At 51.7% G+C, this 27384-nt stretch overlaps 1 protein-coding gene and 1 long non-coding RNA gene across 3 annotated transcripts; one reads left to right on the top strand and one right to left on the bottom strand.

Moving 5' to 3' along the window:
• Positions 1 to 215: 215 nt before the first annotated feature.
• On the bottom strand, positions 216 to 23064 carry APBB1 (amyloid beta precursor protein binding family B member 1). 2 transcript variants are annotated; one of them, XM_070383840.1, is made up of 14 exons: positions 22934 to 23064; positions 15111 to 15842; positions 8937 to 9112; positions 8782 to 8838; positions 8613 to 8698; positions 8454 to 8517; positions 7883 to 8032; positions 7396 to 7523; positions 6894 to 7008; positions 6667 to 6751; positions 6177 to 6260; positions 1179 to 1294; positions 878 to 1054; positions 216 to 796 (listed from the first exon to the last, which is right to left on the bottom strand). In XM_070383840.1, exons 2-14 carry the CDS (start codon positions 15826 to 15828, stop codon positions 629 to 631), a joined length of 2124 nt encoding a protein of 707 aa, XP_070239941.1. In that variant the 5' UTR covers positions 15829 to 15842; positions 22934 to 23064; the 3' UTR covers positions 216 to 628. The 2 variants fall into 2 exon arrangements, with proteins under 2 accessions (XP_070239941.1, XP_070239940.1); XM_070383839.1 differs by lacking the exon at positions 22934 to 23064 and adding an exon at positions 22567 to 22891.
• LOC138990997 (uncharacterized) lies at positions 22964 to 26316 on the top strand. Its single transcript, XR_011467029.1, has 3 exons — positions 22964 to 23098; positions 23749 to 23924; positions 24766 to 26316. It is a non-coding gene; the product is annotated as an uncharacterized lncRNA (long non-coding RNA).
• Positions 26317 to 27384: the final 1068 nt, after the last annotated feature.

The following is a 27384-nucleotide window of genomic DNA, read 5'->3' on the forward strand; positions in this document are numbered from 1 at the left end:
GTACTGGTCAGCCAGGAACCCTGTGCTGCTGCTGCTGCCTGGTTACCAGGCTGTTCAAATAAATACAAGGGACTTGGACTCAAGACCCTGCTGCGACTGTCCCAATTTGCTTTTTTGAGGCAGGGAGGGCAAGGGGGCCCCAGGAACAAGATCCTAACGGAAGGAGGAGGGTTCTTGGAGTGATGGTGTGTTGCAGGCACAGGAAAGCACATAGCTCAGCAGGGCAGACTTTATTAGTGATATCAGTACAGCAGAGGTACCCACAGAGCAGAGGGGAGAGGACCCATGCCTGGACCAGTCCCCGCCCCCTTCTGCCCCAGCAGGATCCTATGAAGATGGGGCCTGGCCTCGACCAGTTCCTCCTGCTCCACCTGAAACGTGGGGATGGAGAGCTGGGGCTGGCCTTGCTTCCTCTTTCTGCTCCTCTTCTCTCAATCCAATATTGTCACTTGCAGAATTAGATCTCCCTTCCCAGCCCCCAGGTGAGGAACCCCAGCTACTGGGGAGGGCAACTCTGGGGGAGGGGGTGGACCTGAAGTCTAATAATAGCCTGCAGGACCCCTCCCCACCCCGCACCCTTGAGTTCCCTGGGGCCCAACGCAAGCAGGTGGAGGGAGCATGGACGGCTTCAGGGGGTGTGGGACCCCAGCCGTTTAGGCTTGAGGGAGCCCCACAGCGACTGAACGCCCCGGCGGACGGTCCACCCCACACGCCGGGCAACAGACTCGGCTGGGGGCGCCGGGAGGCAGGAGGTGGAGGCCTGGGAGCGGGCATCCAGACACTTCTGGTAGCGGAGCTGCAGAGGCAGGAGGCACAGTCACGCCGCAGCCTGCCCCAAGTGGGCGGGTGCCACCGCTCCACCACCCTCCCCACTTACCATGCACGCCGCCTGCACGGCCTCCGAGAGGCTGGCAGCATTGGGCTCGCACCAGAACATGTGGCAGCAGAAGGAGGCTGGGCCGGCAGCCATGATGAATGCAAACGTGTGGACATCTCTGCCCACGGCCAGGAAGGACAGGAAGCGCACCCGGCACTCCCCCAGCACTGCCTCTGTCTGCGGGGAGGGGCACCAGTTGGAAAGGGATGGCCAGTCCCTCTTCCTGGAGGCCCTTCCCCTCATTCCCAATCTTCCCCTCCATGGCAGGGCCCTGCCATACCTTCTCCACCCAGGCCTTTACCTGCTGGTGCAAGATGGTGAGAGTGGCAGGGGCCACACTGACGTGACTTGGGGTCCACTGCTCACGGCTACTGGAGGACAGGACGGATTCCAGGGCCCCATTTATCACGTCTACCCCTGAAAGATAAGGACATGAACGTGGCAGTGCTGGCGGTGGGCAGAGGACACCCCAGCTCTACACTAGACTGTCCGGCTCTGCCCAGTCAAGCTGGGGTCTCTGTCCCATCCCTACTTCACCTGCCCACAGCCCTGGACTAGCATAGATACCCTTCTTTGGTGCACTCCTCCTTGGTTTCAATGACCTGGCACTTTTCTAGTCTCTTCCATCTTGAATCCTAAGCTTGCTTTGCTTCACTGACTATGTGTCTTCCTCCAGTCTTCTGAGCAGACTGACCCCCAAAGCTCTATCCTCCTCATACCTTGCTCTCCACATTCACACACTGCAGTGCTTCATACAACTCCTAAATCAGCCCTTATAGGCCAGTTCTCGCCAGTCCTTAAGACCCCAAGATGCAAGCTTTGCTTTTGGCTTTTTTTTTTTTTTAAGATTTGCATTTGAGCAATGTTGTCTCATGTGTCACACCATGTTATGACATTATAGTGCACTGTCATACACAATCTCACAATAGATCCCTTTATCACCATTTTACAGGTAAGGAAACTGAAGCTTATATTGAGAAATCAGGTAATTGACCTTAGGTCACAACTGAGAAATGAGGATCTGAAGACAGGCAGTCTGATTCCAGAGCCTGGGTTCTTAGCCAGGCCTTTCCCCTGCCCCTTGTCTATAGTCCTAGTCTCAGAACCAGAGGGGTTGTCAAAATCTTACTGCACTCAGTAATTTCTATGATTTATGCAAAAGCCAGGGAATCCAAGGTTCCTGGCTTTTAGATGGATCAACTTGCCCTTGTAACAATGTTTCCATTAGCTCCTAATGTTAACTGCCCTTAAACACTTTCACCCATAATATTTCCACCCATGCATCCATGCATCCCACTGCCACTGGTACTCAGCAGAGAACCAGGGCAGCAGCACAGGGCATGGGGCATAGGTTCTGCTCCCTGCACTCCTCATGAGCTGGCTGTGTCATCTGTGTGTGGTTGTAGTGGAGACATTAGAGTGACCGATGTCCATGAAAAGCACACACTGGTCCGCCCCCAGGCCCGCTTGCCCCTGTCAGTGCCTCTGGGCTCCCACTGGGAACCGAACACGTGGGCCCTCTGAGGGCAGAGAACACGTCTTCCCCCAAAGTCCTCCCTCACCTTGGCCTTGCTCATCATACCTCTGACTGGATCAAAGCCAAACTTCTCTCCTAAGCATGAAGTCCTCCAAAAACTGGCCTCATCTGACCTGTCAAGCTCCATATTTTACTGCTCCCTGAACTTCAAATGATTTATGTAGCATTATCAACATCTAATCTTGGCAAATGCCCAGCTAGGCAGATGGGAAATACAAAGTAAAAGAAGAGGATGCCCTCCAGGGGCAGACTGTAACTGAGGGAAAGCCTCCCTCCAGAGGGCTCCTCCTCTCTTGACTGTCTGCGAAACTCCCAGTTCTCAGGCATCAGCGTTCACCTAGGCCCTCCTGTCTGGGAAGCCTTTCCTGCCACAGGCAGACAGGGTGCTGCTGAGACAACTCTCGGCACATCTTGTAACTGCTAGGAACTTCTTCACACTAGGCTATGGCCATCTCAAGGACAGAAATCAAGTTTCACTGTCTGTGTGCCCAGTCCTAGCACAGGGCTACTGACTGAAGGAATTCCAGATGTCTGAGAAAGGCAAATGGGCAAATGTACCCAAACTGGTATAATAACCCACCAACCCGGAAGCTACAGAAGGGTGATGACACAGAAAGGAGTGGGTGGGTGAGGGCAGCCCGCAGAGGGCTCAGATGTGAAATGACACTGATGCCAGTCATGTGGAGACCAGACATCAGACTGCCTAATAAGCAGATGGAGCTGTGGGGGTGGCACCTGGCTCCAGAGTGGGGAGGATCAGCATGGAGGCGGGGACAACAGTGGAACTAGGTGACCTGGAAAGAGTCTGTCATATTTGGTAACAGCTCAGGACTGAAACCTACACCCTGATGCCAGCCCCAAACTCCCAACCCCCCTTAGCCTCGTTCAGTCACTAAGTCCCTCACAATCTCCCGGAGTTTGCTCAAACTGATGTCCGCTGAGTTGGTGATGCCATCCAACCATCTCATCCTCTGTTGCCTCCTTCTCCTGCTGCCCTCAATCTTTCCCAGCATCAGGGTCTTTTCTAATGAGTAGGCTCATCGCTTCAGGTCTCAACTGTAGCCTTCCAACATACTATATAATTTACTTATTGCCTGTCTATTCTGAATAAAATGTCAGCTACTTAAAGGCAGGAATCTTGGTTTAAAGGCAGCTGTGTTCATTAACATATACCAAGAACCTAGACCAGTGCCTGGCACAAATCAGGCACTGGGTAGTCATTTGTTGATCGATAGATGATTAATGAGTGAATATTGCAGCTTCAGGAGGGGCCAATGTTAAACTTGAGCAGGTTAAAAACGGAGCATAAATAAAACATGATAAAGTGAGTTTAGGGACTACCGTGTGAAACTCTTGGCTTCAACAGAGCAGACCTTCTAAGCTGATGGACCGCAGAGGATCCATCAAGGGCTGTAGATAGTTCCTTTATTGTACTGAGAAGCTAAGTGAATGGCAGGTAGATAGGGGAGTGATGAAATAACTGGAAGAGTCATGAACTTGAGGGTGAAAGGGAGGAGGAAACAGCACAAAGGGGAGGGTGGAGTCATGAGTTCTTCCTGCTCTCCCACAAGGATCTTCTCACCTCCAGCTCCACAGCTGTGGCAGTGCCTCTGAATTAAGTCTACTCTCTGCAAATCCAGGCCTTCCTTCAACCCCAGCTCAATCCCCACCCTAAGAAGGGTTCCCTCACTGAATGTAATGGTGCTGATCATTAGTCAGCACGGTATAAGGGGAAGAACAGAGAACTGAAGATGACCAGGGTTAGAGCCCTCAGTCCACCATCTCTTGGGCTCTCACCCGAGCGTTCTTTCGTTTGTGTATTTGTTTACCCATTCCCAAATACTGTTGAGTTCTTCCCAGGTGTCTTTTGGTGTGACACCTGACCATTTCTTGAAGTCTCTTCTCCTCTGACTTCACACCTGCTCCTCCACTGTCCATTAAATGTTGGAGGGGCTCACAGCCAGGCCTAGCCTGATATCCCTTCTCACAGTGGCTACCCACGTTCCAGGGTCAATCTTCTTCAGACTCATGGCTTTGATTACCTCTCTAACCCAACGATGCCCACATTTGTATCTCTAGCCCAGTCCTCTCCTCTGTGAATCCAGCTGCCAATTTGAGTTTGCTACTCACCTTCCCAAAGACACACCAAACTGAGCATGCCTAAAATTGAACTCAAATCTCCAAACCAAAACTGGCCTCTTCCAGTACCTTTAGAGAATGGCACCACTATCCAGTTAGTGCCAAAAGCCAGGAAGCCAGGGGTCAACCTTAAGGCCTCTGTCCCTCACCCCACATCCCACCAAGGCATGTTGACTTTAATCATCCAATAACCTCTTGAATCCACACACTCCTCTTCAGCCCCAGTACAGTGCAAGATACTCTTATTACCAACCACAGCTACTGCAAGGTCCTCCGGAGGTCTCCACGGCCACCTCCACCTGCTGAACACCCTTCTCCATGGTATCGCCAAGGTGCGTGCATGTGTGCTTAGTCGTATCCAACTCTGTGACCCCAAGGACTTTAGCCACCAGGCTCCTCAATCCATGGAATTTTCCAGGCAAGAATACCGGAGTGGGTTGCCATTTCCTTCTCCAGGGGATCTTCCCGACCCAGGGATCAAACCCACATCTCTTGCATCTCCCACCTTGGCTGGAGAGTTCTTTACCAGCTGAGCTACCAGGGAAGTCCTCACAAAATTAAAATGATTATGACAAGTGTGCTCCAGAAAACTCTCTGATAGCTTCTTAACACTTTAGGATGAAGAACAAATCATAAACATGGCCTATGAGGTTCCGCAGGTTATGACCACTGCCGAGCTCCTAGCCTCACCTGGCACTGCTTTTCTCAATCCCTTTGAAATACTAAAGTGTCTTTCATGATAGGTCCTCACACCCAATCTTCACTCTGCCTGGAGTGATCTTTCCCCACTTTATTCCTGTCTCCATCCCATTTGGGCACATTAGATCCTATTTATTTTTTGATCTCAATTCAAATGTCACTTTCTCAAATCTTTTCTGACTTCCTAGACTAAATGAAGCTCCTCTGTTACATAGTTCCATGTATCTTGCTACTTTCTTTCAGTAAAATGACTCAAATTGTAATTGCACATTTATTTGTGTGATTGTTTGATTTAATCCTCTTTTTTTCTACCGTAATTTCCTATAACCTCCATGAAAGCAGGGCTGTGGCCATTGTTCTCTCAGGACCTGGTACATGGTAGGCCTCATAGTTATTTGCTAAGTGAATGAACAATAACAGGTACTGTGAAAGTATCAGAAATATCAGAGGGAACCTAATAGTCTCTACTCTCAGTTTCCTTAACTATAAAATGGGTATCATCATAATCCAAAATTCACAGGATCCTCAAGAATTAAATGACATGTAAGGAAGTACTTTACCAACACAAAGCATGTTGACAAATATGCTCACTGCTTCCTTTCTAGATGATCACAGTCCATAGTTGGTGCTGTAATACCAAACACAGCTCCTGGCTGCTCCAGCGTTTTAGTCATCAAAGACCTACCTCCCAACCTAACCAAAGCTTTTCAAGAATGGGTCTCCCTATATGCCTGGTTCACACTCAGGGAAGCTAGGACCCAGAGTGAAGCTGGGACAGAGGTACAGAAGGTGGGATGCACTCTGAAGAGCAGGGTGACATCAACCAAGAGGAAGGTCTGGTAAAAGAGGTACTGGGAGGTAGAGGGTGGGGGAAGGGCTTTGAGATCAAGGTGGTGGTGCCTGGGTGGAAAAGGACACACATACCAACAGGTTTAGCAACAGGCACATTCCCCAGGTAATAGACTTGGAACTTTTGCACCAATTCATTCTTAGGTGCTGGGAATTCCACTGCAGGAGGAAAGAAAAGGATCAATCACAGGGACAGATCTTGCTTCTCCCAGTCCCCACCACCAGGGCATAAGCTGAACACTGACTCAGCCAAGGCCCTACCTCCACCCCTCCCCTGCCTCTCCTTAACCAAAGTCCCTCCACTAATTTGACCCCAGGAATTGAATCTCCATTTTTATTTTTTTTGGCCACTCCGCATGGCTTGCAGAATCTTAGTTCCCTGACCAGGGATCTAACTCACACCCCCCCCCCCTCATTAGAAGTATGAAGTCTTAACCACTGGACTACCAGGTTAAGTGCTGAGTCTCCATTTTACTATCACTCTGCCTAGGAACTCGTGCCTCTTCTTGGGTCCCCCCAACTTTGCCAACAAAACAGACAGACCTGGCAGGGTTGTGACACTGACCTTGGAAAGGGACGTCCACAAGTTTAGAGTGGTCCAGAGAGAGTCCGTTTACCAAGCAGCGGGCATTGCGCCTTTCGGCCATGATCTGAGAAAGGAGGGGAAGAAGGAAGAGGCAGGGCGAGTCCGTCAGGGCTTCATCGCCCTGGAGCGCCCCCCACTCAAAGACCCCACCCACGTCCTTGTAGAGCAAAGGTGGCAGCTACTCCAGGGTGCGAAGGGGGCCGTGCCTTAGAGCAGATCTCATGCAGGCTGGTGGCGATGTTCTTGGCGGGTGCCTCACAGCGAAACACGTGGCACTTGAGCATCTGGGTCAGCTTATCGCGAGCTACGTAGGCAAAGTCCCTGTTGGGGGAGGGGCGCCTCAGTGTCTCCCAGTGCCTTCCAGTGCGGACCCTCACTCCCGCCCACCCACGCCCTCCCCATCCGTCTGCCCTCGGGTCGCTGTCCTGTGGGCACTGCCTTCTGGCCAGAGGGTAGACAGGCAAGCATGCCGAGGTCTGGGAGGATGGGCGAGCACAGCGCGCAGGGAGGGGCGGGGCAGAATAGAGGACTTGGGCACTTTGCTGCATCTGGTCCAGGGGTGGGGAGAGGAATGGTCAGGGTAAATTAGGCATAGTACCTCTCTCTGGGTCCGGCAGCACAAGAGAGGCAAACAACAGAGTTAGGGAGGAGGGCCTCGCTCTGACTGCTGGCTGAGCCCCCACCCCGGAGCCCCGGCCTTGCTCCCACCTTCCGCTGTCCCGCCCGACGCCCCACACGCGGATGCTGACGATGGGCTGGGTGTGCAGCAGGGCCTGACTGTGTGGCTCCACCAGCTTCAGCGTCTCATCCTCCAGCTGCAGCAGCAGGTCCTTTCCCTGCAGGCCCAGGAAGCAGATGCTCAGCGGTGCCCCAGCCGGGAAGGTGGCTGATCTTTGCCACTTCCAGCTCGAGGGAGGTGAGCCACTCCTCTAGGGCCCTTTCTTTGGTGTGGGACCAGCCACCCTGCAGGCTTCAACTCTAACAAAGCTCACACCTTTCATCTCTGACGTGACTCCTTTTATCAACCCCATCGCTGTTAGGCAACCATCTCCTGATCAGGAGTCACACTTTCATCTCGCAGACTTGCCTGGTGGGTCTGCACCCGCCTCCCCAGCCCTGGCAGAGGGGCAGCTTGGTTCTCCCAGCTCTCCCAGTTTCTGCACTTCACCGCCACCCTGCCACCCTGCCAGCTCACCTCGCCCCAGCCCCCAGACATGGGGTCGTGCAGATTGTTTTTGTGGTAGGAGAGCTGACGGATGCAATTGTTGACTGCCACGCTGCTGCGGCCAGGGGCCAGCTCCTCCTCGGTCATCTCCACCCAGCCTAGGGAGCGAACGGCGAAACACTGCCAGACACAAAAGAGGGGGTAGGAGATAGAGGGTCTGGTCTAAACCCAGAAGAGCCCCCAGCCAGGACACAGGGCACTCTGCTGAGACCAGAGGAGTTCCCGACTCAGAGCACGGCGGGTGGGAGGACATAAGAGGCTCCACAAACAGGACAGAGTTGCAGGAGGGCTGATGGTCTCAGAGGAGACCCCTGGGCAGGAAGCACCTGAGCCCAGCCAGGAAGGACCCCCTGCCAAGACACAGGGCTGCCTGAGTTATAAACTGAAGTGCCTCCCGCTCAGACACAAGGGTCTGTGCTGAGAGTGCAAGAGCTGAGGACCTGCGGAGCTGTACTGAGACCAGAGAGACCCCAGAACCTGACCCGAGGGTGCGCCTGTTCACGGGGGCCCAACTTGGGCACAGGCATTGCCTTGAACACACCTTGATCCCTGGGTTGGCATTCCGTGGGGGCAGCTTCTCCTCCTCTTGGGGCAATGGCTCCGGGCTGGAGGCAGATGTAACACTTGGTACAGGCCCCCGAAGAGGGAGCTGTCCCAAGGCCCCTTCCAGACAGACCCATCCTACTGCCAGCCCACTCACCTGAGGCTCTGAGCTGGGAAAGGCAACATCCCCTCCTCGGGGTCCTTCAGCCCCAAATCCATTGGGGCCTCCTCACTGGGCTCGTCCTGAGCAAGGGGAGAGAGAAATCAGGACCCAAATGATGCCCCGTCTCCAGCTCCCCCATAGTGAAGGAGGTCCCCTCACTCACCTTCCAAAATTCTCCATCCTCAAAGCGTTCTCCGTGAGTGAAGCCGGTCCAGGTGAGCTAGAAGCATGAATGGGAGCAAGGAGTGGCTGGCTTATCTTGCTCCAGCAGCATCCCCCTCCACCCCAGGTCAGAACTCTCAGGCCTGTGAGCTTCACCTGGGACTCCTCTCGGGGGCTGCTCCCCTGTGATGGTGAGGCCCGGCCCGGGGGCTCCCACTGAGTGGTCCCCGTGGGGATGTGCCAGTAGTAGGTCCCTGAGGTGTCCTGGACCCTCATCCATCCAGCCGGCAGGTCGGAATCCGTCTCGAAGGCGTTGGGGTTCCAAAAGGAATCTGCCGGGTTGGGGGGGGTGGTCTTGGTAAGGGTCTGCCTACCTAACAAGAGAATCGTGGGTGCTATGCCCAGTCCCCTCCTGAGACCCAGTGGTGGAGAAGGGGTGGGGGAAGGGCTCCAACTTAAGATTCCTGCTTCCGCCTAGAGCCTGAAGTCTGGAGTCACAGCATGGGAGTCACCAGCAGGGAACGTGACTCAGGTCTCCTCCTGGGCCCTGATCCTGGCTAATGTGGCCACACAGAGGGAAGGAGGGAGGCAGAGAGAAGGCAAGGAGGTTGAGTGACCCCAAATGACCTGTCATACATATCCGTATCTCCAGTGGACACACTTACCCTGTACACACACATGCACACAGACACACAACATATACAAGTCCTACTACACACCTGTGTAGCCCCCACAAACACAAGGGTGTGCACACACAGGAGACACCTACACAGATGGCAGGTATTGCATTCAGGTGCACACACATGTGCAGGGACAAACACACGCACACCAACTCCACCCATTCACTAATGCAGCCACCATCCACAAAGGTGTGTGCACACACAGATGTATATTGTAGCCCCTGCCACACACATGTGCAGACTACATCCATAATGCCCCCCAACACATGTGTGGGTACCACACCCACAGTGAATGCACAGACACGCAACATATGTCAACCTCTGCCACATGTGTGCAAATACCACAGACACACCTTGACCCTTACCACACACACGTGCAGACATTTCATGCACACGCGCACACCACACACCTGTGACATACCCTCCCCTCTCTGAGCAGAGCCACACCATTCCAGCCCCGCAGCCCAGCTCACACCTCCACCACGCCCATGCTCCCTGCCACCCCACCCCACATGGTGCCCAGGCGCATGCCGCCCCTCACCTGGGCTACTATCCTGCAGGAGGATGGCCAGGAAAAAGTCCTGGGAGAACATGGCGCTCCTTCCCAGCCCCTCCTGCTCCACCCTGCCTCCTCACAGCCCCTCCAGCCCGGCCAGCTGGGCTCACAGCCTGGTGCTGGGCTGCAGAGAGAAGCTCATCCCGCCCACTTATCACCAGGGCAGAGCGCCTGCCAGGCAGGATCCTCCCCCACCTGGGGCTCACCAGGGAGGGGCCGGGACCACAAGGGAAGGGAACCCCCTTGGAGTGGGGATGGAGGGTGCAGCTCGTGAGACCCCAGCCTTCCCTGTTCACATCTCTTCTTTCTGATCCTAGATCCCCTCCCCCAATCCTGAATCTCCATCCCACCACCCGCAGCGATCACCTCAGTGCCACAGTCAAGCCCAGCCTTAGGGACGACAGGAGGCTCAGCCTCGTGGGAACACCCCAGCCACCTGGGGCCCTGCAAAGCCTAGAGCTCTCCCTGCAAACAGGGTGTGGCTTCCAGGCTCCCAGGGATCCCGCCCCTGCCCAGAATCTGCCAAGCAGTTCAAGCGAAGAGTGGGCTTCAGGGGCTGGGCCCCAGCAAGCTTGAGGCTGGGCTTGGGGCTTCCCAGCACCAAACCCCCTCACCTGCCAGGGCCCAGCTAGGCTGCAGCGTCTCCTCGGCAACCGCAGCACCAGGACCGGCTGGGAGCGCCCAGACTGCTGACGTGCTTCCCGTTACCAGGGAAACCAGGAATCCTGACTGGTCCAAGAGGCAGCACTGACGGACAGGCAGTCAGTCCCCAGACCCAGGCTGCTGGGCAACCAGGCGAGGAGGGCTGGAAGTGGGCGTGGCTACACCAAGGTGACTGTGTGCCTGATGCGAGAGTCACTTTGGCAAGGTGCCTCACCACCCTCGGCTTCCAATGAAGTGGCCTCAGAGAGGAGGGGCTCTTCTTGCCCATCCAGCCTCCAGGTACCCATTACTGCCTCCCTCCCCCCAGCCTCCTCTCCCCTCAGGCCCCAGGGAATTAGAATGCCCGTGTTTCCCTGGGAACCGTCCACCGTCTTCAGGGCTTTCCCGCCAAACCTTCCAGGAACACCGCACCTAGGACAGCTGTGTCCCCCAGAGCCACACCCTTCTTCCTGAAGGGTCATATGCCCCTGAATCTGAGGACCAGGTCACCTCTCCTGACTGAGTCACACACACCAATCCATCTGCTATCCCTGTCAGTCGGCACCTTCCTGCCTCAAAGAGCTTCATCCTTCCGATCTGTCCTGGAGGGGCCGCTCTCCCCCCGGACCATCTGGGAGGCCCTTCTGGAGCTTGGCACATCTCCTCCGAGCACAGCCCCACCCCGGCCCTTGCTTCCACAAGCATACATTTATTTAGAAATGCACACTTTCACTCCTGCGCCAATTCATTCAGGCGCTCCCCCCACGCACTCAAAGGTTCATGTATCATTCACTCATCCACACAGGCCTCCTTGGCTAAGCCGGATGTAGTCACCTGCTCTCTCTCTTTCCCCAGCCCTACTCACTCCCCAAGTCCAGCTAGGTCACTGCAACAGCCTCCCAAGTTGGTCTCCCTCTTCCTATTTAGCCCTTTCTAATCTGAGCTGCATGCTACAGCCCAAATGACTGTTCCAAAATGCTAACAACCTTCTCTCCAGTTGCATACTCTAATTGTTTTATCTTTGCCCCCAGGACAGAACCCAATACCTCCACCGGGTTTGTAGGACCTTAGGAGCCCCTACTCACCTGCCTCTCAGCCTTACCTCTGACCACTCCCCTCACCCCTGGTCTCTCTCCCTGCCTGGGACATGCCCCATATCCTCTCTGATCCCAGCCTCCATTCCCTCAAACATCACCTGGCACCACCTACTGGACATCAGTGTAAAGGTCCCTTCTCAAAACTGACCCACCCCTGGTTCTATTACCATGCTCTTCCTGCACCTCCCCAACCCCAGGGCTCAAACTACCTGTTTGCTTCTGTCAAAATACTAGACTGAGTGCTATAAGGGCAGGAATATCTGTCACTTGTAGTATGTATTCTCAGCATTTAGGACAGGACCTGGCACTGAGTATGAACCCAACACAGGTAGGAAAGTTCATTCATTTATCATTCGCTCATCATTCATCCATCCATCCATTCATTCACTCATATACTTCCACATTCAATTAACAACCTTGTGGAGATCCTAGGGTGGGAAGGAGAAAATAATGTTTGCTCAATTCTACCACGTTCCTACAGGAGACCAGACCTCCTCTGTGGTCTTCCTGGTCATAGCAATAGTCATAAGAGAGTAGGCAGTGATGCAGCCTATTCTGAGATTCTCGATTTCCACTGCCTCCAGCAGACCTTGATCCTTGCCCATCCTCTCACCACACCAGCTCCCTTGCTGAGGTCACTGTCCGCAACCGGCACACTCTTCCCAGCTCTTGAGCAGTTCCGTCCTCCCACTCTCAGAAGGCTCATAGGAGTGACCACCATAGTGACCATCCAGGGACCCCAGAGCATCCAGGCTCTCCATTGTTTGGCCCCTGATTGACACCCCCTGAGGCAGAGGGTGCAAATAAGCCGCCTGCAGACCGGTGTAAGCCTCAGATAGATTTTGTTTGGCCTGTGTGGTACTTTTTTAAAAAGCAGACTTGGTTGCTAACATTTAGAAATTGGGATGTTTCACGTCGACATCTAGTTTTAGTTTCCCTTGAAGAACTGACTCCACTAAGACATTTCCCCACACCTAACCCTATGAGTAACCAGCTGGAGTGGAGTAGCAGCAGTTCCCTATAAAGGGGATCTGGGCAGTGATCACTGACGGTTGCTAACATCCCTCTAAAGACAGGCAATTAGATTTTGTCTTTGGTAGAAGTACTCAATACCACCTGTGAAGTCTCCTTTTAAACAAAATGCGAACAGAAACAAAAACTCTGAATTTGATGAAGGCTCTAGAACTCACTGCCAATTTACGGGAAATTCGGGGGAAGTAGAACTTATTCAAATCCAGAACATGGAAAACCCAGGGCAGACAACACAGTGGCTTCAATTAAAACAACAACAAAATTTTGAGCAAAATAGAGATGGAGGGATAAGGTACAGATCAAAAGAACCCTTGAGACATACCAACCATCAAAAGGTCAGTTCCTATTTGGATACTGATGAGATGAATCAAATTTTAGAAGGGCAGGGAGCACATTCATTAGACAACTGGGAAATGTCAACACTGACTAGATATTCAGTGATATTGAGGAAGTACTGTTAAATTTCTGTGGACATGATTTTAGTAGTTCGGATTTTTTTTGGTGGGGGTGGGGGGCAGGCAGGAGCATGCATGTAGGATCTTAGTTCCCAACTAGGGATGGAAACTGTGCCCCCTGCAATGGAAACACAGAGTCTTAACCACTGCACCACCAGAGAAGTCCCTGGACTTTTAAAAAGTGTTTTATATTTTAGACATGCACGAGTTGGGAGACTTCTTTAGTGGTCCAGTGGTTAGGAATCCACCAGCCAATGCAGGGGACACGGATTCTATCCCTGGTCTGAGAAGATTCCACATACCACAGGGCAACGAGGCCCATGTGCCACAACTACTAAAGCCTGAGCATTCTACAGCCCGTGCTCCATAACAAAAGAGCCACAGCAATGAAAAGATGGAGCACCATAACAAGAGAGTAGCCCCCACTTGTCTCAACTAGAGAAAGCTCACCGCAACAGCTAAGACCAAGCGCAGCCAAAAATCAATCAATCAAGATTAAAAAAAAAAAAAAGAAATGCATGAGTGAACATTTACAGATGTATTTGCTTCAAAATAGCCTAGGCTGGGGCCCAGGAGTAGTAGGTGGGGGTATGGATGCAACAAGGTTAGCCGTGTGTTGATAATTGTTGAAACTGGGTCATGGGTAAGTCAGGTTCATTATTCTGTTATTTTCGTATATGTCTGAAAATGTCCATAGTAAGTTTTTTGAAAGGAGATGGCATGCTGCCCTTCACTCATCTGAACTGCCTGTTCTCTGCCAAGGTTCCCCAGGCTGGTTCTGGGTAAGGTGCCTGCTGCCTAGAGTGGGAAGAGTCTTTGCTCACACTACCATCCAGCACAGGCTTGCGGCTGCAGCCCATTATCTCTGCCGTTTGCTCCTCAGCTCTATCTGCATCTCCATGTGACACTAGCAAATGCAGAGACTCAACTTCTTTAAATGGGACCCATTGAAGGATCAATCCTTGGAGTCCTAATATCTATCCCCTCATCCCAACAAAGCAGTCTCTTATTCTTCCTTTGTTTCCTTTTAGTCAATATCCTCTTCCTAACAAAACATTACTTTTGCAACATCCAGCGTGGTGCTCTGTACATAACACTCCAATCCTTCCCAATGGACCTCTGTGAGGAGCTGCTGCCTGTTCAAAACTGCCTAGAGGGCACCTGGGTTTGTCCGGCCATATGCATCAGTGACAGTGTAAGGGCCCAGAGCTCGGGTTTGCACTTGGACCTGGTTTCGATCCCAGTTCTACTGTGATCTCAGACTGTGGGTGACCTTGAAAGTGGAAGTCGCTCAGTCGTGTCCGTCGCTTTGCGACTCATGGACTGTAGCCTGCCAGGCTCCTCTGTCTATGGAATTCTCCAGGCCAGAATACTGGAGTGGGTAGCCATTCCCTTCTCCAGGGAATCTTCCCAACCCAGGGATGGAACCCAGGTCTCCCGCTTTGCAGGAGGATTCTTTACCGTCTGAACCACCAGGGAAGCCCATGGGTGACCTTCGGAGAGGACTAAATCTCTCCAGGCCCATTTTTTGTCCCCTGTACTATGGGCATACTAATGATGTCTACCTCCCATTGGTGTGCAGATTTAATACCATAATACTGAGCAGAAAGCCAGTACTTGGTAAGTGCCTCATAAACAGACCAGTCCATCATCCATCAGGGGTGTGTGATGGAAAGGTCTATCCACTTGTTCAAGCACTCTCAGTATGTAGGGACATTTCTTTCTAGAAAAACAGGGCATGGCCTGCTGAGGACTGAGGACATGGGCTTGGTGACCCCCGCCCAGGCGGACACCGGCCTCTGTACGGAGGGACCCACCTTCTGCCCTCTCTCCCTCCCACGTTCCCCACATCAAGCTTCACAAGGTACCTGTGTCCTCCGGGGAGCCATAAGAGGGGCTGCCCTGGGATAAGGTGGCCCAGCTCGAGTCCTCGTCGCTGGCTGCGCTGTTCCGCATGCCAAACAGGAGGCTGGCGCTCTTGCTGTGCTCTCGGGGGCCGTCTGCCAGGGCCTGGGGCCCAGGGGGCACCTCCGTGCTCTCCAGGGGCTCCGGCAGCCCTGGGGGAGAAGATAAGTCCTCCTCCTCTTCCTCCTCCTCTTCCTCATCATCCTCCTCGGCCTCCCCCGCCGCCTTCTCCTCTCCCTCATCCGGGCCCTGCTCTTGGGTGCTGATGATCAGGCCAGGTCCTCGCGGCCCTCTGTTGGCCGCATTGTGGGCGGAGAGCTCCAGCTCAGAGTACAGGTGCATCAGGCCTTTGGGGCCCAGGGGTGCCATCTCGGGTTCCTGGCTGGCCTCCTCAGCCAGGGTCAAGGTCACATTGCGGTTCTGGTCGCGGTGGGCTGTGGCGGCCCGCCGGAGTTGGTTCTGGCCCTCCTTTAGCCATTTGGCGTTGGCAGGGCCTGGCTCGGGCCCACCACCCTCCCCCATGGCGCTGCGCAGATCCTTGGGTCCCACGGCCGTGGCCTGCAGCTTGGCGTTGAGCAGCTGGTTGTGGGCAGCGTGCAGGGGCAGGGGCAGGCTCAATGCGGGGCCTCCGTGGCTGTTGGCATTAATGGCCGACTGGCTCAGGGATGATGGAACAGACATGGCCTCAGCAAATCCTGCAAGCGGGGAGAGGAGACCATGCTGAGCCTCCAGGTCAGCATAGCAACACCCCTGCTTCAGCCCCAGGCCTGTGCCCTGCACCTCCTCACCTCCCTGCACTCAGTAGGCCAGCACATACCACTGTGTCCTGTGAGCTGTTGTCCCAGGAGAGTAACTGGGCTCCGCTCTGTCCACCATCACCACCACACCCACTCAACAACCACCTGCAGTGGCCAGGCCCAGGCCAGGTCCACCCCATCCCCAACCCCCAGCCCCGAGCTGCCAGGGATAGCACAGCCAGCCCCTGATTTGCCCTCGCTCCCAATGGCAGAGACTCCATAACAATGGCTCTCTGTGCATCCCCACCCCCAAGTCATCCAACTGGGGCTTACTGTACCAGGAGTGCGGCTGGTGAGGAGCTAGCTCCTGTGTTCTAGACACTGGACACTGCCTGCTCCCTGCCTCCTGCCACACCACTACCCATAGCCCCAACACTGTGAGCTCTCTGGGCTCTGGTGCTCTCATCATAAATCACTGGGCTCAACTGGCCCCCAAGTCCACCCTGTAGGAGTGACCGGGAAGACGAGAGAATGAACTGCAGACCAAGCCCCCAAGGGCAAGGTCCTGAGCCCTCAGGTCACAGAACAAGGGTCTTGAGCTCCAATTCATGGCTCCTTTGACCAGTTGAAGCTGCATTTTGATGACTGTTTCTATCAAGTATCTCACCTCGGGTACCACTTCCTCTGCCAGCACCTATAGTGCTTCTGGGTCACCGCAGGAGTCTTTGATCCGGACCCCCAGCCCCTCAGGTCTTTGCCTAAATGTCACCTTTTCAGGGAGGCCTTCCCTGAATACCCTAAGACTGTAGGCCCCCATGCCCCCTCCCAGCCGTTCCCAAACTCTCCCCAGCACCAGTACCATCTAACAAGCTAATTTATTATTTACTTGGTTTAATGACTGCCTTCTCGTGACTATAATTTGAGTTCCATGGTGGTGAGGATTTTGCCTTTTTTTTATTCAATGCAGTATGCCTACAGCTTAGCTCAGTGCTGACACAAAGCAAGAACTCAATAAATACTAGTTGAATCAATGTATGGTCTGCCCTCCCATCTCCCCTGGCCCCACTGAGCATCCCCTCTGCCAGTTTCAGAGAACACACAGTGGTCACGTACTGTGTGTCAGCCACTGCTCACGGTGCCCCAAGCAAACTCCACTTGCTCTTCTGGTGAGGGGCTCACCTGTTCCTCAGTGACAGTCCACCCCTCCTGGCCCCCTGAACCACCTCCTGCATCCTCAGAAGCCCTTTGTAGATCACCTTCTCAGGCTTCCCAGCCCATCACCCTAATGATGGATCCCACCCTCAGAACCCCATTCCACCCTCCCCATCTCCCTGACCTTCCACTGGAAGCTTCTCCCCTTCTATGACCCCCTTCTATGCTCACTCCCTGGATGTCCCCCTCAGTTTGTTCTCCCTCACCAACTACTCAATTTTCTCGCATCCTTAGACAGCCCCTACCACACTCTCCTCCCCTCCCTGACAGCCTGACTCAGTTCTCTCTTCCTACCTGACCTCCCCCAACAGGCAACTGACCCCACTGTTGGACCCCAACACACACCTTCCTCTCTGATTCTCACTGCACAGTTCTTTCTCCTCAATTTCTCACCTGAGCGCTCTCTAGCTCCCTGTTCACCCTGAGCTCTTTGTCTCCCCGAACCCACGGCCTCAGTTCTTTCTGCCTCCTTGGCAGAGCTCTCAACCCTGAGCACTGGCTGCAGGGAGGTGTTTAGGCTGCCGGGCAAGGCTTGGCCATCTCCCAGGTGCACTGCCCCACTTGCGAGGCGGGTGCCATAGCTCACCTCTCCGTCATTTCTAGCTCCTCAGACCCTAGCACGATGCCATGCACGCATCTGTGAAAGAAATGAAAAACGGTTCCTGTCCACGTGTCTGCCTCCCATGTAACTGACTGCTGGTCTGCTCAGTATGGCTTCCCCTGGGCAATGAGAAATCTCGTGGCCACTGGCACCAACAAGAAAAATAAACGGCTCTGCCTCTACCCAGAACCACAGTAATCTTCCAAAAATGGAAACCAGATTGTGTCACTCTCCAGCTCAAAAAATTAGATGGCTCACTGCTGGCTTTAGGATAAAGTCTGCGCTTGTTAGCAGATCACCAAGAGCCTCCTTGAGCCAATCCCTGTGACCCCTCAGACCCTCTCCCCATCCTGCCTCCTCAGCTTATGCCCCAGCCACAAGAACATGTCACACCCACCTAGCCCTGGCTCTTTGTTTACACTGATCTCTCGGCTTGGAATCCTGTCTCCCTTTGTAAGGACCTCTGATCGTGTTTCAAAACCTGGCTTAGCCATTGCAGCTCCTAAGCAGTAAGTCTTTCCTGTTTGGTCCCCTCTCCCCTCTTCACGTGCCCATTCCCTCCTCTGCGTCTCACCATGCCCAGCACCACCGCATTCCAATGGAACATCTAAGACTGTGTCTTACTCCACACTCCATGACCAAAGAGAGTGTGCTGTGCGTCTGCAGAGGGGGCCCCTGGTTAGGATGGAGGGGTAAGAGGAACTAAGAACTAGGTAGCTCAGAACTAATTGGGAATACACACTGAGACAGGCTTGTGTGGTCCCGTGGGCCAGGGAAGGAGAATCAGGGAGGGTGGTGGAGAATGCTGAAGGGTCCCTGAGAAGGAAGTAGTATGGGGTCCCAGGCAAGCAAGGCCTGAGATCTAGGAAAAAAGGGGGACGGCTGGCTTAAACTGACATCCTTGCTCAAAGGCTGTTCCTCTGAGTTTCAGGAGATGAAAGACCCCATGACTGTGCCACGCTCAGAGCATTACAGGGATGACGGGCCCTTCTCTAAAACAGGAGTGTGTGGAGCCAGGTTTCTCAGTATTCGGGACCAATCTCCTTGGCATCTAGAGGTGTGGTCTGAGAAGGGCACATGCCCTGTGAGGCTGTAACACTGAGGAGTCAGGGTGACTTCAGGACACCCCTGCCCATCTGCTCACAGGGGCAGAAAGCACTGGAGGAGGGAAGCGGGTGTTCTGCTGTGAGTGCCGAAGCTGAGTGCCTGTCCCAAGAAAGTGCAGTCACCTTCATTCCATTTCTTAAGGTCAAAGAATGACCCGTTGCTCAGTATCTTCAAGAGGGGGCAAAACCCAACTTCTCCCCTCCTACTGGTACTACTCACACCTGGGACCTCTCCAAGGATGGAAGGAGCCACTTGGATTCTGGCTCAAAGCAGGGAGCAGGCAGGCTCCTCAGGGGAGAAACTAAGAGTGGCCACTAAGCCTGAAGGGGCTGACAGGAGACCACAGGGGTAGGGGATGAATCCTGCTCAAGGTCAATGGTTTTTTAGCCTGACTGCTTACTGTATGCCAGGCACTGTGTTAGGCATGGGGGAGACAGAGATGAATAATAAAGAAATGGCTCTTCCTTGATGGACTTCAAGGTCTATCAAGAAACAGTTGTTGAAGAGCTCATTACACTGCATCATGATGGCAGTATCTAACCCTCTAAGCACTCTGTATTTGTTGAATAAATGATTGAGTATTACGATGGGAAAAGAACAGGGCACTGCTGCTGCTGCTGCCGCTAAGTTGCTTCAGTCATGTCCGACTCTGTGTGACCCCATACACGGCAGCCCACCAGGCTCCTCTGTCCCTGAGATTCTCCAGGCAAGAATACTGGAGTGGGTTGCCATTTCCTTCTCCAACGCATGTATGCATGCTAAATCACTTCAGTCATGTCTGAGAGGATCCCAAAGTTTACTTTAGCCAATACATCAGCGAAGACCTGCCTGAGACAAGAACATAGCTCTCCTTGGACCAACCCCTTCATCACCCATCTCTCTCAGAGGATAACGCCACCCTCCCCCACTCCTAATTCATTGAGGAAATGGGAGCCATCAGCCAGAGAACAGCCTCAGGCCCAAAAACTTACTGACTCAGCATCTATTCATTTCTCTCCTTTTCTCCAAAACCAATTGCTTCACCTGTCATTTAAATTCTTCCTTTCATGCCTTTCTAGGAATTTTTTTTAACCACTGTTGATCCATTTTTTCTTCCATGTAGTCAATGGCTCCTCAATGAGATCCACTATCTCCCAACTTAAGCACAGAATCTTTCCCGACCTGACACCATGAACTTCTTGAAAGAGCTGTCTTTACTCACAGTTGCCATTTCCTCACCTGGATCTCACGCTTCAACTCTTTCCAGTCCTGCTTTCACTCCTAACACACCTCAGTAACAGCTCCTTCCAAGGTCAACATGACCCCAGTGTCATTTACTGCAACAGATGCTTGGGAGTCCTCATCCTGGTTGTACTTTCGGCAGCATCTGACACCATGGCCTCTCACCCAGCTTTCAGCCATGGCTTTCACGCACTGAATCTCCTGATTTTCTTCCTACACTCTCGATACTGTCTGATGGTTTCTTACACTCCTTTGCTGGCTCATCTTCCTCTGCTAGAGTTTCTCATGGCTTATTCTCATGCTGTTTTCTCATTCTCACCCAATATTCAATACAAGTATTTATTCATGCTCATAACTTCAGTTGCTCCCTACAAACAGATGATTTCCAAAAGTATACCTCCATTTCAGAACCTTCATCTGAGCTCTAGAGAGATACATTCAACTTTCTACTCAATATCTCTAGCTGGATGTCTGAAGGGCCTCTCAAACCAACATACTCACTCATGTTTCTCTCCCACACCCTAACTGGTCCTCTTTCAGGATCCTGGCTCATGGAATAACATGACCATCCAACCTGTTCTATAAACCAGAAGTAGGAATTCTGTCCTTGACACCACCTTTCCCGTCTCTCCCCATATTAAATCTATCCCCCAAAACTGACGATCTTTTATCCAAGAAAAATTTCTGAATTTGCTTGATGTTCTACATCTACTACTATCAAAAGTCCACACCAAGGACAAAGGCTTTATGATCAAAATTCTTAACATGGTCTAAATTGTCCAGCTCAGCCTGGCCTCTACCTTCCTTCCACATTTGGCACTTTGCTGTCCACCATCACTGATCTTCTTTTGATTCCTTGAGGACATCATGCTCTCTCCTTCCATAAGGTATTTACACACGATTCCCCTTCTGCCCAGAACTCCCTTTCCCTACCCTCCCAGCTTAAGTCCTACTTATCCTTTACTGCTTAGTTCAAATGTCATGTTCTCAGCCTTCCTCAGTCCTCTCTCCGTACCCTCCAGTACAGTTTAGCTTGTGCTCCTGTGTGTTCTCAAGACACCATTCACCTTTCCCTTTGTGGTAATTATTATATCTGTAATTTTATTCTTATCTGACATTCCCCTTAGACTGTCAGCACCATGGCAACAAGGGCATAGTGTATCTTGCTCATCATTAATCTTCAGTGCCTAATAGTACCTGGTATATACTAGGTGTTCAAAGCACACTTGTTGAATAAATAAATGATTGGATAGATTTTTTTTTTTTTTTTAGTAAAGAAAAATTATGTTAGAGTAGTAACGGGAAGTAAGCAAGAGGGTATGTTATCAAAGCAATCAAGGAAAAAAGGGTGTGTGTGGCCTAGATTAAGTTTGGCAGCAGTGGGTGAGATGGAGTGAAGTGAATGAATTTGAAAAATAGGTAGTGGATGTGGCAGAACTTGCTGACATAAGATATAGGGTGAGAGACAGAGATTAATCTAGAATGTTGCCCAGGATTCCAGCTTGGGTAGCTGACTGGAAAGTATCCATTTCTAAGAGTTGAAATTTGGAGACTTGAGAGTGAATAAAATATGAGAAGAAAGTGCAGAATGAGAGAAGACAGTCTAGGAAAGAACCAAGAGCCTCATCAGCAACTAAAGAAAGGGGAAGGAGGCAGCAAATGAGACTGAGAAGGAGCAGACAAGGCTGAAGGAGAGAAACCTGGAAAATGTTTCAGGGAGAGTCGACACACACCACTAACACTAAGAAACGGCAAGGAGATACAGGAAAAGCGTCCATTAGGTTTGGCCACATGGAAGTCTCCAGTGACCTTGGCTTGAGCAATTTCCATAGGTGCCAGACACAGAAGATGGAGTGAAGTGGTTTTAAGAATGAATGGAAAGCGAGGAAATAAAGATACCAAACTGTGGAGGAGGTTCTGGCTTTAAGGCGTGTAGCCAGCTGGGGCTCCGAGGGGCTAGGAAAGCGAGAAACATACAGGCAGGTTCAAAATAGATTCGAAATATCCTCTGAATCGACAATGGGAAAACTGCTCCTAATGAGTGCTCCAGCCAGCGCTAGGCCTCCAGGCTGAGCTGGGGCCAGCCGGCCCCAAGGCACACCCCTCGGTCGCCGAGGGCAACAGAATGCGGCTTGACAGATTTCAGGCCTGGGTCCCTGCAGGAATCCATGCGGCCTGTCGGCCCACCTCACCCCAGGTCCCCTTCCCAGTCCTTGACCACCCCTCCCCCATCCTCTTATTTCCCTCCCCCATCCCCCACCGCCCCCAGCTCCCCGTTCCTTATTCTCGCTCCCTATTCATTCCGGGGTGGGGGGGGCAGGTAAAGGTCGGGGAGGCAACAGCGTGAGGACCTTAGCAGAGTAGGACGTTGGAAGGAGGGGACAGGAGGGCGGTCGGAATACGCGGTGGGAGGGCCGCCCGCAGGGATGGGGCCTGGCTGGGGGACGCGGGCCGCCCTGGGGTTCGGGCTGCAGGATCCGCGGGCCGCAGGGGGCAGGGATCCGACAGCCCAGGTTGGGCCCCATCAGGGAGAGCTCCTACCTGCGCGGGGAGGCCCCAGGCCCAGGTGGTGGAGGTGGCTCAGGCTGCGGGGCTCGGGCTCGGCGGCAGCTTCTCCATCACAACATCCCCCGCCCAGGAGCGCGCGGGCCGCGGGGCCGCGCCCGGAGCGGCGGAGGCGCGCGCGGGGCAGGGGTGGGGGAGGGGCGCCATCTTGGGCCCCTGGCGGCCGAGCGGAGGGCCCCTCCCTACGGCAGCCTGCGGCCTCTAGGAGCCCGGCGCCCCCAACCCCCTCGCCGGCCGCCATCCCTGCGCCCGGGTGGGTCCCCAGGTCCCAGAGGGCTGCCCCTGCATCCGCCGACCCCCGCCCAGCCCGGCACCGCCCTCCACCAGGGGACCCCGGACTCACCCTGCGCGCCCCGCAGGGCCCTGGCCCCGCACCGCCGCGGGGCGACGCTCAGCCGAGGTTGGAGCGGGAGCCGCGGTGGCGGTGCCCGGGCCGCGGCCGAGTGGGGAGGGGCTGGAGGAGGCCGCCTGCCCGGCTCTTGCGGCAACACTCCCTGACGTCCTGGTGGTAAGCGATGAGGACACAACGTTGGTGATAATAATAGCTCGTATTTATTGACCGCTTTCACGGTGCCAGGCTGTGTGTTAAACCCTTTGTACGCATTCGTGCTCACACCAGCCCTGTGAAGTCGCTGCTCTGATTATCCTCAGTTTGCAGACAAGATGCTGAGGTTCAGAAAGGTAAAGCGACTTGTGGGCGCTCATAGGTAAGTGGGGGAAACAAACTGGAACCCAGATGTTTCTTCACACCCTACCCCTGCGGCTGGACATGAGACTGTGACACCAAGGCCTTGCAGACATGAGGAACGAATAGCTCCCTGGCAGAAATTCACAGGAGGGCAAGAAGAAGGGGAGAATGCAGGTGAAAAGTGTGAAGGAAGGAATGGTGGAGCTCAACACTGCAGACTCCCTGGATAGTGGGGTAGTCCCCACTGGTCAGGTCAGTGGCCCAGAGGCCATCAAAGCCAGTGAAAGGGAGTGTCACCATCCAGAAACCCTCCCCTGACTCATTCCTCCAAGGCAGAGGTTTAATTTATTGTACCTGCAAACTATTGAGCAACTTGACTAAAGATCGAGCACCCCTTTGGGGTGCCTAAAACTAAAAATGTTTAAATCTAAACTCATTGTCTCACCTTTTTTTTTTTTTTGCCTTTTAAGAAGTTTCACTGGGGTGAAAAAGAATTCTCTCCAGTACATGTATCTGAGAACACACAAACACACATGACTGAATGCAGCCCCACTTCATCCATCCCAGTGAGTGGCATCACCATCTACTGCTTGCCTAAGCCGGAAGTCTCAAGATCATATTTGACTACACTTTCACTTGACTTGAGGTGAATATATGTTTTAACGTTTTGTTATGGAGATTTTCAAATATATACACAGAAAGATAACAGAATAGTATAATGAACTCTCATATACCCATCATTCGACTTCAGAAATTATCAACTCCTAACCAAGAGTTTATTATGATTTGACAAACTTCTATTATATACCATGTACCAAGCCTCAGGCTAGGTCCTAGGGTCCCAAAGATGAATCAGATTTGACTGTCACCCAACTTGGAGGGTATAACATATGACTTTTGTCTTTGAAAGATGAGTAAGAGTTACTCAGAAGAAGAAAGATGTCCTCATTTATTTGATAATTCTCTCTCAACAAATAATTATAGTGTGGGAGGCACTGTCCTTGGTGCTAGGAACTTGTCAAGAGACAAGATTCAGTCCCTGCCCTCATGAAGCTTGAATAACAAAGGAAAGTGATACTAAATATATAATTAGAATTGTGATGAGTGTTTCTAAGGAAACCTATAGAATACTACGTGAGTGAACTAAATTTTACCTGGGGACATTTGGAAAGACTTTCACAAGGAAGTGGCACTTAGGTGAGGGGAAAGGGTGAGAAAGAAAGAGGTCATCCAGGAGAAGAGAAAATGATCCCAAGTCAAAGGAGAAGTACAAGAAGGCCAGGATGGGTGTGATAATGTAGAAGAATGGCATAAGGTGAGCTGGAAAGGTAGACAGGTACCAAATCAAGGAGAACCATGTTGTTAGGCTTAGGATTTTGGACTTTAATTTAAAGACAATGGGAAATCATCAAAAGGTTTGGGGCACGGGAGGGACAAGTTCATTCACCTTTGCTTTTTTTCTTTTTTACATCTTTGTCATTGTTCAGTCACTCAGTTGTGTCCAATTTTCTGCAACCCGGTGGACTGCAGCACACCAGGCTTCCCTGTCCTTCATCATCTCCTGGAGTTTGCTCAGATTCATGTCCATTGAGTCGGTGATGCTGTCTAACCATCTCATCCATTTGCTGCCTGCTTCTCCTTTTGCCTTCAATCTTTCCCAGCTTCAGGGTCTTTTCCAATGAGTCAGCTCTTCTCATCAGGTGGCAAAAGTATTGGAGCTTCAGCTTCAGTATCAATCCTCTTTTTTTAAGAGGTAAATTTTTTAAAAGATTTTCTTTGATGTGGACCATTTTTAAAGTCTTTATTAAATTTGTTACAATAGTGCTTCTGTTTTATGTGTGTGTGTGTATATATATATATATATATATATAAGCTGCGAGGCATGTGGGATCTTAGCTCCCCAACCAGGGATCAAACCTGCACCCCCTGCGTTGGAAAGCAAAGATGTAACCACTGAACTGCTAGGGAAGTCCCACCCTTGCATTTTGGAAGATCACTTGTGGCTGCTAAGTAGAGAATAGATAGGAAGAGAGCAAAATTGGACAATGAGGACCAGTTAGAAAGCAGTTCTAGGAGATGACTATAGTGGTGGGATTAGGGATGGAGAAGATTGCATAGCTTTAATAAATATTCAGGAGAAAGAACTCAACAATTAGTGATTAATTGATTGGCTAAGGTAAAATGAAGGAAAGGATGACTTCCAGATTTCTGCTTGAGCAAATGAAAAAAGAATCCAGGAATAGCACCCATTTACAGACAGCCCACCAGAATACTTGTCTTGCCAATCCCATTAAGCAGGATGGCTGTAATATCCAGGGATGTCTCTTCAGGTAATCAGAGATGATAATCACAGGTAGATGGTGAAGATGGGGAAAGGCATCTAATTAGTTAAGATGCAAACATACAGTTAAGTGTAGTTAAGATGTACATACAGGCCTCTCCTTTGGGATCTCCACCCTCACGCCTGGGGGGTGTACTATCCTTTGTTTACTGAATAAAACTATGAGCTGTAACCAAGCTGTAAAAAAAAAAAAAAAAAAGATGTACATACAGTGCAGTTTGCTCCACACACACTTTTCCTGAATCCCTGCTCTCCTAGTTCTGCAAAGCCTCCTGATTGGTGGGGTGTTAACCTGTACCCTTCATCTATCCTCTCTATGTTGTATCTCATCCACCTTCTGATGGTTTCCAGAACAACCAGTAGCTTATGAGCCATTTCAGATACTCTGTGTGGTTTTGACCAATGTGGGTCCCTCTGAGGCAGCACATTTTTCAAATTACTACCTTGGACTTACCAGGAAAAACTGATTAGAAGCAAATCCATCCAGAGTCATTTACCAGGAGTACTGACTTTATGCTGTTTGGTTTAATAGATCAGCCTGGTGAACATCTGTATCACCTAACCAAGTCACCTATAGGGAAGAATAGAGCTTGCAACCTTATTAGCAGCAAAGACACTTTTGGAGCAAAGATGACCTTTTCTACTACTATATGTAAATATTGCTTTGATATTGTAATTTTTCTTGTAGTTGATACAATAAACCCTCTTTCTTCAGATTGGTTGTTATCATTTGGAAAATCCATGAGTAAAATCTTCCTACATATTATATGCTGCTGCTGCTGCTAAGTCACTTTAGTCATGTCCGACTCTGCGACCACATAGACCTCAGCCCACCAGGCTCCCCCGTCCCTGGGATTCTCCAGGCAAGAACACTGGAGTGGGGTGCCATTGCCTTCTCCCATATTATATGCACTGGATCTCAAAAGTCAATTGCTAGGTCTAGCAAGGACTTGCTCAACACCATTCTTCAACAGGACTATTCTAGTGCATTCCTAGGAAGACCAAGTAGAGAATGAGAAAAGGACATAGGACTGAACTCTGGGAATGCTAGCATTTGGTGAGCCAGCAGAGGAAAAGAAGGCCCAGAGGAAAGCGGAGAAGAAACAGAGAATAAGAGAAGATGGCACCCCACTCCAGTACTCTTGCCTGGAAAATCCCATGGATGGAGGAGCCTGGTGGGCTGCAGTCCATGGGGTCGCTAAGAGTCAGACACGACTGAGTGACTTCACTTTCACTTTTCACTTTCATGCATTGGAGAAAGAAATGGCAACCCACTCCAGTGTTCTTGCCTGGAGAATCCCAGAGACGGGGGAGCCTGATGGGCTGCCATCTATGGGGTTGCACAGAGTCGGACATGACTAAATCGACTTGCAGCAGCAGCAGCAGAAGCAGGAGAGAGCTAATGTCATGGATGAAATCCAAGGGAGGAAAGATTTTCAAGGAGGAAGATGTGATCAACAGCATCAAATGCAGCAAAGATTTCCAACAGGTCAAGGTCAAAAAATGTATCCTTTGAATTTGGCAATATGGAGGTCATGGATCCCCCTATGATCTATACTAGCAGAAAATAGAGGCAGAAGCCACAATGCAATAGTACTTAAGCAAATGAAAATCAGGAAGTAGGATAAGTAAGTGCAGATCCCTCTTTAAGAAAGTTGGAAGAAAGAATAGACAGCTGAAATGTGGTACAAAGTTGAAGATTCTGGTTTTATCTTTTTTTTTCCCCCTTAAAGATGACAGAGACTTGAATATGGTCTGTGTGCCT

Source organism: Bos mutus, chromosome 15, assembly GCF_027580195.1.
Source record: "Bos mutus isolate GX-2022 chromosome 15, NWIPB_WYAK_1.1, whole genome shotgun sequence".
Lineage (NCBI taxonomy): Eukaryota > Metazoa > Chordata > Mammalia > Artiodactyla > Bovidae > Bos > Bos mutus.